At 43.5% G+C, this 9,256-nt stretch overlaps 1 protein-coding gene across 1 annotated transcript; it reads left to right on the top strand.

Annotated features, from left to right (window-relative positions):
- The first annotated feature begins 7,601 nt into the window (after positions 1–7,601).
- On the top strand, positions 7,602–8,266 carry LOC124232783 (alpha-defensin 1-like). Its single transcript, XM_046649697.1, has 2 exons — positions 7,602–7,773; positions 8,157–8,266. The coding sequence occupies exons 1-2, from the start codon at positions 7,602–7,604 to the stop codon at positions 8,264–8,266; spliced, it is 282 nt and encodes a 93-aa protein (XP_046505653.1).
- Positions 8,267–9,256: the final 990 nt, after the last annotated feature.

The raw sequence follows: 9,256 nt of genomic DNA, 5'->3' as shown, positions 1-9,256 counted from the left end.
CCAAATCAGCTTTACACCAAATGTCTTCCTCATATACTCCAATATATCCTATTGCTTGGCGTTTTTATCAGAGTTACGATGAAAAGGTGAATTCTCTCCACCCTAACGTGACGATCCTTGTCAATTCTAAGTACACACATCGCCTTTTAGTCTATCTCCTCGAGACTGACTCTGCCTCTCCTCCTTCCCTCTGTCCCCTGGGCCTGACCCTCCCCTTCTTTCTTCAGGCCTTTAGGGGACAGCTATCTGTGCCTGCAGTCACTCTTGTGACTGCTCTAAAAACGAACACCACTCTGGGACCTGCGCACACAAGAAGGCCTCCACATACAGGCTCTGCTTTTGTCGCTTAGCTTGTGGATGGAGACTCAAAGCTGTACATGATTCCACTTGGGGAATCTTGTGACAAAAGGTTGAAAAAGGTTTACTCTTTGTACCTTGTAGCTTTTCTTTATTCTCTCTCCAAAATAAACTTTAAGCATTAAAATCACTATGTTTGGCATTTTTCTCCTCTCTCCCATTTTTCTTTTCCCTTTTCATATAGCTTATTTCTGTTGTTCATTTGCATAGAGAATTCTGTCAACAGTGGTCTTCACTAAGTGTATTGGTCTTGGCATCTCAGTGACACAAAATTTCAGCATGATCCCACAATGACAAATACAGCAGAAATGAAAATAATTAATTGCAACAATTTCATACCTATAAAAAATTGGATCCACTCCTAATGATACTCAAAAGAGGAAAATGACTATGAAGTGCACCAGAAGGTGTTGTGAATCAAAGAAACACGAATCCAATGGGCAATGTTTACTTATTTCTTAAATTTCAGATGTGGGTGGGCACTGACATATGCAAATATTACTCTTATTTTAAGCATGTATGTAATGTATAGATATTTTTTGTTTCTTGCTAAATCAATAAGAGAGAGTGAACTAAAGCTACAGTGAGCCACAAATCAGGAAAAACTAAAAGCTGTACCCAAACTCATCAAATACTAACCAGCATGAGTGGTCTCAATTGATGCCCAGAGAGAACAGGAGTCCAGAAGCTGGTCCATAGAGGTGGCCATGCCCAGTGACCAGTGAAAGTACTGGTCTCGCTTTCGACATCCAAATGTCTATTAGGCTAACGTCCAAGGAGGGAGTTGGTCTCAACTCTCCATTTAGGAAATCAATTGAGTCTACTAGTGATAATAAACCCCTAATAATTTTAACAAAATTCTAGCAAGAAATCACTTTTTGTAGTAATGCTAATGAACCAAGTCAATACATTGGAATGACAAGACAATTGCTCACACACTTACTGTCCTGCCAAAACTTAAAGAATAACTTATGTGTCAAAAAGGCAAGTCTCTACTCTCAAAATGTCTATAAAAAGCTGGGAGGTAAGAGAACCATGACATGAGGAAAGAAACCATTTTTCTTGCAACGAAAGTCTAGGCCTGCTAATACCCAGGGGCTCAAGGTTGAATCATCCTGGAGACACACAATGTACCTTTTCCTGATGGAGAGTCAGCTCTTTGACACCCAGACCTGCACCGCTGCAGAAAATCAGGTGACCACACAAATCAATGATGTCTGTCTCAACTGCATGTGTCCGTTAGGTTCTCCACTGAAATACAACCAATAGCGTGTGTATAGACAGAGAGATTTACTTTAAGGAATTGTGATGAAGGAGGCTGGCAGGGCCATAAGACGCAGGGTGGGCTATCAGGCTGGAGACCCAGGGGAGAGTCACTGTGCAGTCAAGCCCCAAGACAGTGGGCGGCAGAATTCCTTCCAGCCCAGGGGAAGACAGTGTTGATTCCATTTAGGCCTTCAACTGCTTGGTTAAGGACCACCCTCATTATAGACGGCAGTCTGCTTTATTCAAAGTCTACTGATATAAGGATTAGTCTCACCCACAAAACACTCTACAGAAACATTGAGATTAATGTTAGATCAAGGATCTGGACACTGAAGCTTGTCCATGCAGACACATAAACTTGACCATCACACTGGACCCTCAGGTTTACTGGGCAATGTCTGAGTCTCCCAAGGCCCACCTTGCTCCCATTCTTCAAAGGGGCTTTAATAATAGCTTCTTTCCTCTATAGTCACTATCATACCCTTTTTCATGTTTCATCTGCCTGACACTTGAAATACATCATTTATCTGCATGGAAATGTCATGTGATGCTGGTTTTGCTTTGTTTGATTTTGATAAACATCTGTATTGCATAATTAATACCATCTTAGAATCAAGAAAATAGGATGATGCTGGTTCATATCCATTATTCACTTTGCTGAATCAGGCTTCTCACTGGCTGCCTCACCTGCCACACCATCAGGTGGGAGAGAGATGATCATCAGATCTGAGAGAAGAGGAAGAGAGACCCAGCATGTGGTGACCAGTCTTCAGTCTTAGGCCTACTGACTCTAACTCCAAAGCCCATAGTCTCAAGGTCTACACAGAACCTCCTCCAAATTGAGGAAAATCTACCACAGAGGAAGCTGATGGGTTGCGACCTTGAAGAGACGTGGGAAGAAGGATCAAAGTGCTGCCGTTTACTTCCGGGCAAGATTAAAACCCAGCTCAGGAGGCATCGGGTGAGAGATAGCGGCATCAGTGTTTTAAGGTGGAACCATGAGACTCTGTTCTGGTCTCAAGATCATAAAACCAATTATGTCCCTCTGTGAACTTCCCAGGGCTTCAGTTTCTTCATCTGAAGACTAAAAGTTTTGCCCTCAGTGGTCTCAAAAGGGTTTTCTTTTACCAAAGAACTTGGAATTCAAGACATGTGGAAAAATCTTTGAGGCCACGGAGCAGCCATGGCCAATATGAAAAAGGTGAACCTGGCTGTGCTCCAAGAGAAATTTCCAGAAACAGTTGGAGAGTCAGACTTGGCCCACAGGCCATAACTTACTGACCCTGAGACTAGACCCTCGTCTACTTCAGGAGATCTCTGGAAGTGAAGTAAATATGTGAGGAATGGAACTACAAACATCATCACCAGCCCAACTTGAGTGTTCTGATCCCCTCCCAGACACACACCAAGCCTTGGAGTGATTCATTTTCCCCTTCAAGGCTGCCACTGGTGCTCACTTCTTTAAGAATTTATCCACGTGCTCATGTGCAGGCAAGATGGAGAAGCACATGGTGTGATTGCATTTCTGAGCCACCTCCACATACTTCTGGGCATCGTGGCATCCTTCACTGGGCTGGGAGCCTCTGCAGTGCACCTTGAAAGTGTGGGGGGGAGCCTTTCACTCCTCTCATCCACCCTTCATCTGAGACATGTCTGCCTGGGGAGAAGGGGAGGGGCTCTTTCTTCGCATGACACCATAGAGGACAACCTCGCCCCTTCCAGGGCCCCCCAAAGAGAATGAGCTCAGTGAGTGCTGTCTGGAGAAGACCATGCTTGCCCGGAACATAAACTGATAATAAAAAGCAAAACGAAAAGGATGTGGGCAGCTCTACCTAGGCCAGTTGGGAGAGAAGAATGAGGAGGAGCACACTGGAGAGCTTCTCCTGGTCTCATCTGTCACAGATGAGGGAGATTTCAATTTCTGAAGCTGGAGGGCCCTGCCTGGAAAAGGAGTCTTCCCACCACATTGACTGCATTTTCTGGAGCCAGAGAACTCGCTTCAATACAGAGAGAGACCGACGCAGTGTGGACACAGTACGTCAGCTAACATGACAATTTGTCAGAAATGAACGTCTGCAGACTCTGGGGATTCCAGCCTTGGGAATGGTGCTGCACCGCTGACTAGCTTCCTCATCTTATTTGAGTATCTAACTATTTATGTCAGTTTGTCAGAATGTTCAGGTGTTTCACTGTTTTCATCCCTTTTGCTCTCTGATGTCTCATTAATTAGAAGTCAGTCATTCCTGTGCTAAGTGTAATAACAGCAAAGTTTTTAAAAGAATACGAACGAAATATACAATAAGAGAAAAAGCCATGGATAAATCATCATTGGTCACAAAACAGAACAAACACCATGATGTCACTTTTATTTAAATATAATAATATACACAGAACAGGGTCCAACGACTACACAAGAAAGAGTAGTTCTCAGAAGGGCTGAGTTGCAGGTGCTTCTGAGAGTTCTCTGTTAGTCTCTCGCTTTGGATTTGTTCCTATATCGAGCATGAATTGCTTTTGTAATAAGAAAAACATTAAGGACTAAAGCAGGAAAAAGAAAAGTAAAAAGAAGGATCTGAAATTTATTCAGAATGTGTTAAATTTTTCAAAATAATTTTGGTCAGCTCTGCCTACTCTGGCAGCATTTTCATATATTTTTCAATTGGAAAAAAAACGTTTCAAGTACTCCATCCACAGCACTTTCTCCAGGGAAACTGTACTTAGAATTTACCAACTTCTATAATATGTTTCCTAAATGTCATGTGGCTAGACATGCAGGTGTCTCAGACGAGTGGAAGGAGAAATGGACTGAAGGTGAAGCAGACACAGAAAGCCAACAGGCAGGGGGTCATCGGGGCTGGGAGAATCCTGAGCGGGGAGAGCACCCAGGAGAGAGAAGAGAGCCTGGGCTTCCCTGGGGAGTGAGAGGCATCCAGCCCTGTGTGGATGCAAGTCTAAGGGGAGCAGGAGCAGAGGGGGATGAGCCGCGGAGAAGGCTCTGTCCTAAAATGTGATGTCTGTGTGCTGCTGTGCTAGGGCTTTGACGGCCACAACTTTGATGACTCTCTGATGCTGCGGCTCCCCTTCAGCACCGGCTATTCGTGTTGACAAAGGCCCATATTGCCCTCCCTGCTCCCCATCTGCTTGATTATCACCAGTAGTAACCAGGGCCTCTCAGCATCATCTGCTCTCTGGAATGGCCTGGGCCACAAAACCTTTCTCCAAAACCACATCTATTGATGCCTTAAGATATCAGGAATTTACTTCCCTTCAGGCTGATTTGCTTGCAGCATACTTTTCAGCATGGGCAGGCTCATTCCATCTTAAATTCTAAACTCACGGGTCAGGGGAATTCACTCCTCCTTTCCGTGGATTTCCACATTACAGATGTGCGCACAGTGTTTGTCCTGGCCTTCAAGTTGGGAGAGGGTGGATCAGACTCGGAGTGAAGACAAGAAAAATGTTTCTTTAGGCTTTATTGTAAATGGCAGCAGGTTTGACATCAAAGGACAATAGTCAATGGTGACGTGATACAGTAAACAAAAAAAGAAAGGCAAAAAGAAAGATATTTTGTTCTAAATTATTCCATAGAAACACATTAAAAATCTACAATCATTTCCCAGAATGTCAGTAGAATTTTCTAGAAATACTTCTCCCAGAAAGAAACCTAGGAAAAGGATGCTGGGGGGCAAGTCACCCTGTGTTCTAGGCTGAGCAGTGAGCGGGTCTGATGAGTCCTTGTCCAACGCAGGCTCCCAGGCATGTTCTGGTTCACGGTCAATGCTGAGCTTCACCTGTTCCACTGGGGAATGGACGGTGATTCATGAAACTTTCCATCTCTTTCTAGATTTCCCAAGCAAGCAAGAAATCTCTGGGCTGCAGAAGGATGAAGAGAGGCTGTAAAAGAAGATTTTATTCAACAGGCGGCAGCCCTGTGGTTGAGTGGTTAGGTTCACGTTCAGTTTCTGTGGCTGAGGGTTTGGCCGGTTTGGATCCTGGGCACCTAACTAGCATTGCTCATCAAGCCACGCAGAGGCAGCATCCCACATAGCACAACCAGAAGGTCCTACTGCTAGAAGATACAGCTATGTACTGGTGGGCTTTGAGAAGAAGAAGGAAAAAAAACATTGGCAACAGATGCTAGCTCAGGGCCAATCCCTAAAAAAATAAAATTCTTGAATAAATAAGGACACTGGGTGATCAAGCACAGGAGAGAATCCACACAGAAAGCTTAAAACTGGAACCAAGCTTTCCCAAATTGCCCCGCCATCACCTCTACAGATTGAGAGAGAAAACGCCAGTGGGATGCAGATTGGGAGGGAATAGTGGGACTCCATATGCCAAGCTCAGGGAGGTTCCCCGAAGGACTGGAAGGCAGGGGGAATAGAGAAGGTATTAAACCTGCTGCTGCAGGGCCCCAGGCAGAGGAGGGCTGCACAGTGAAAGCTGAACTCATTGAAGCGGGTAGTTCAGTCCAAGGTCATCCAGTTCGTTTGCTAATTCACATGGGTGTTGCAGATGTGTTTTTAGCACTTGCTTTACACCAAGTACTATCTTAAGTGCTCGGATGTATCATTTGGTGTGATCGTGTGATGGTTATAGAATCATAAAATGACAATAAGATCATTTCTGAAGCTTTCACCATGTGCTGGGCATTTCTCTAAGCATTTTGCATGGCTTTATTATTTTATCCTCACAACTACCCAATGAAGACAAAGAAACTGAGGGGCAGAAAGGAAGTTTCCCAGATGCACACACACACAGGACATAAAGGCCTGAGGCAGATGAGCTCCCTGCCCTCAGGGCCCTCCCTCAGAGAGTGGGGAAAGAATACACACAAGATGCAGGCCAGGCTAATGACCTTCCTAACATTTTGCTGACATTTTCTATCAATTCTGATTCCTGACTTTTCCTGTCATATTTAGGAAGAATGAATTGTCTTCCTTCCATCCTTACTTCCATTGTGTCTGTATGTTGATTATTCTATTGGTATATCCTTCCAGTGGTAAACATCACATCTTTTAAACATATACTTAAATGAGTATTTCCCTGTGAATAGTAAGAGTTAGTCATGATCCGTGATCCCCATCTTCTCTGCTTTCTTGATCAATTCCAAAGTCTTGCTGAATTTCCTGGGAATATTGATTCCCGATAGCAATTTATGTTTTTCTTTAATTTTCCTTTGTTTACTAATCTGTTCTTAATAACAGCCTTAAGATATACAGCCTTATCAAGCATTCATGGGAAATTAATAAACTTAGACTAATAATAAGTTCTACTGAGTCTTTGTTCATTCAACTCTGCTTCTTTAGTCTCATATCACCTCACTTCGATCCTCCATTTAGTTGATTTGAGTGCATCCTTGAGCAATATTTTCCCAAATGGATTCATGCATAGAAATTTCCTGAGTCTGGAACATCCAAAAGCAGACCATTTGTCCCTATAAATGATATTATATATTACCTCAGCACAGAATTCTACATTCAAGTGATTTTCCCTCAGAAGTGTGAAAATGCAATCTAGTATCCAGTGTGGCAAGTGAGAAATCCTGTACATGTCTGATTATTGCCCTTCATTAGCCACTATTTTAGAAGTTTTTACCTGCATCTCTTGACGCCTGAGATGCCCTATAACGCATGTGCACACATTTTACTGGTAAATATTCAGGCAGATGAGAAATAGGGAAGGTTATCATGTTCCTATCAGGCATTAGTCATGACAGATGAAAAACAAACATGGACAGCAGATAATAGAGGCATCATGGGGCAGGAGGGGAAGGCAACTAGATCAAAAGGACATCAAAGTTCCTCTGGGCCAAGAAGAGGATCTTTGACCACCCCACCTTCGCCTAGTCACACTTGCAAGACAAGACCTTCTTTCTGCCAATCTTTCCCCTATAAATACAGGCTGACTCTGGGCTCCACATTCACTCAGGCTCCTGCTCTCCCATCTGGACCCTGTCCTCCAGGTGACGCACAGCCATGAGGACCCTCGCCCTCCTCGCTGCCCTTCTTCTCTTGGCCCTCCATGCCCAGGCTCAGCCCCTGGGAGAGAAAGATGACCAGGTTCCTGCTCAGGACCAGCCTGGGGATGACATCCAGGGGATGACCATCTCCTTTGAGGGGGATAAGCGTTCCATTCAAGCTGCTTCAGGTGAGAGACCAACCAGTTTGCTGTTAGGATCTGCAGGCCAATTAGAGGGACTTGTCAGTGCATGGAGGCTGGGCTCAAATTAGGTGTGTGGATGAGGTCGGGTGAGGAGTTAGTAACCCTACGTTTGAGAGGTGGACTGTTGAGGGGGTATGTACATGATAGAGTAGGATCAGAGAAAAAATTAGGAACGTGCATGACCAACACGTAGTCAGTAAGATTTCTCGTGAGCTGTGACAAGAAGGTGAATTCTCTCCACCCTAACATGACTGGTTTGGTCTACTGTAAGAAGACATCGTGCCTCTTTACATATGTCCTTGAGGCTGGCTCTGCCTCTTTGCCCTCCCTCCTTCCCCCTGTGCCTGACCCTCCTCTTCCTTCCACAGTCTCTAGGTCGACTCTTATCTGCCACTGCAGCTCCTCCTGCAGAAGTCCTTATAAGATAACTGGGCTCTGTTACCATGGCGGCTTGCATTTTTGCTGTCATCGTGGCTGAGCTTTGTGGATTGAGACCCAAAGCAGCAAAGGATTCTATTTCAAGACCTGGTAAAGGGTTCATTCTTTGTACCTTCTGCTTTTTCTTAATTCTCTCTCCAAAATAAACTTCAAGCATTGAATGCAGTGTGTTTGTCAATTTCTTCTCTCTTTTTTTTTTTTTCTTTTTTGGCTTTTCATGTAGCTTGTTTATAGCTGCAGTAGACGTGTATAGAGAAATCTGTCCAGAATGGTATCATTAAGTTAATTGGACTTTGTCTCCCAGTGGTGCAAAATGAGAATTATACGGCAACAAAAACAGAAAAAATAAAAATGATTATTAACTACAACAGTGTTAATCTATAACTCTATCTATTCATAATGACCCTCCAATGAGAAATCTGACTGTAAAGCGTAAGAGAAGGTGGTGTTGACTCAAAGGAAAAGTGGATCCAATGGGTTTGTTTACTTGTTCCTTAGATTGAGAGCAGGGAGAGCATTGATATACAGGATATTTTGTTATTTTAAGAATATGTGTTAAGTACAGATATACGTTTTTTTCTAACTGTGTCAACAAGACAGAGTAAACTAAAGCTTCAGTGAGCCACAAACAAGAAAAGAGTAACAAGCGTGCCAAAAATGTAAAATATTGATCAGCAGCAGTATCCTCAGTTAATGCCCAGAAATAAGGGGAGTCCAGAAACTGGTCAGTAGAGGTGGTCTTGCCCAATGACCAGTGAAATAACTGGTCCCCCTTGGAATATCAAAGGTAAATTAGGCCAGTATCCAATGAAGGAGTTGGTCTCAACTCTCTATCACTTCAAAGACATTGAGTCTATTAATTATAATAAGCCCTACTAATTTTAATGAAATTCTAGCAAGAAATAGTGTGTTTGCAGTAATGCTAAAGAACCAAGTCAATACATCATCATGGTGAGACAATGGCTCCTACACTTACTGTCCTGCAAAAACTTAAAGAACACCTTATGTGTCAGAAAGGCAAGTCCCTAAA

This window comes from Equus quagga, unplaced genomic scaffold (assembly GCF_021613505.1).
Source record: "Equus quagga isolate Etosha38 unplaced genomic scaffold, UCLA_HA_Equagga_1.0 115279_RagTag, whole genome shotgun sequence".
In the NCBI taxonomy this organism is placed as follows: domain Eukaryota; kingdom Metazoa; phylum Chordata; class Mammalia; order Perissodactyla; family Equidae; genus Equus; species Equus quagga.
This window is presented reverse-complemented; position numbering and strand designations above follow the sequence as displayed.

Excerpts from the sequence above, each read along its gene's own strand:
- LOC124232783 (XM_046649697.1), top strand. The coding sequence starts at position 7,602 with ATGAGGACCCTCGCCCTCCTCGCTGCCCTTCTTCTCTTGGCCCTCCAT. Across the intron at positions 7,774-8,156 it reads TTCCATTCAAGCTGCTTCAG|TCTCTAGGTCGACTCTTATC; the intron begins GTGAGAGACCAA and ends TTCCTTCCACAG.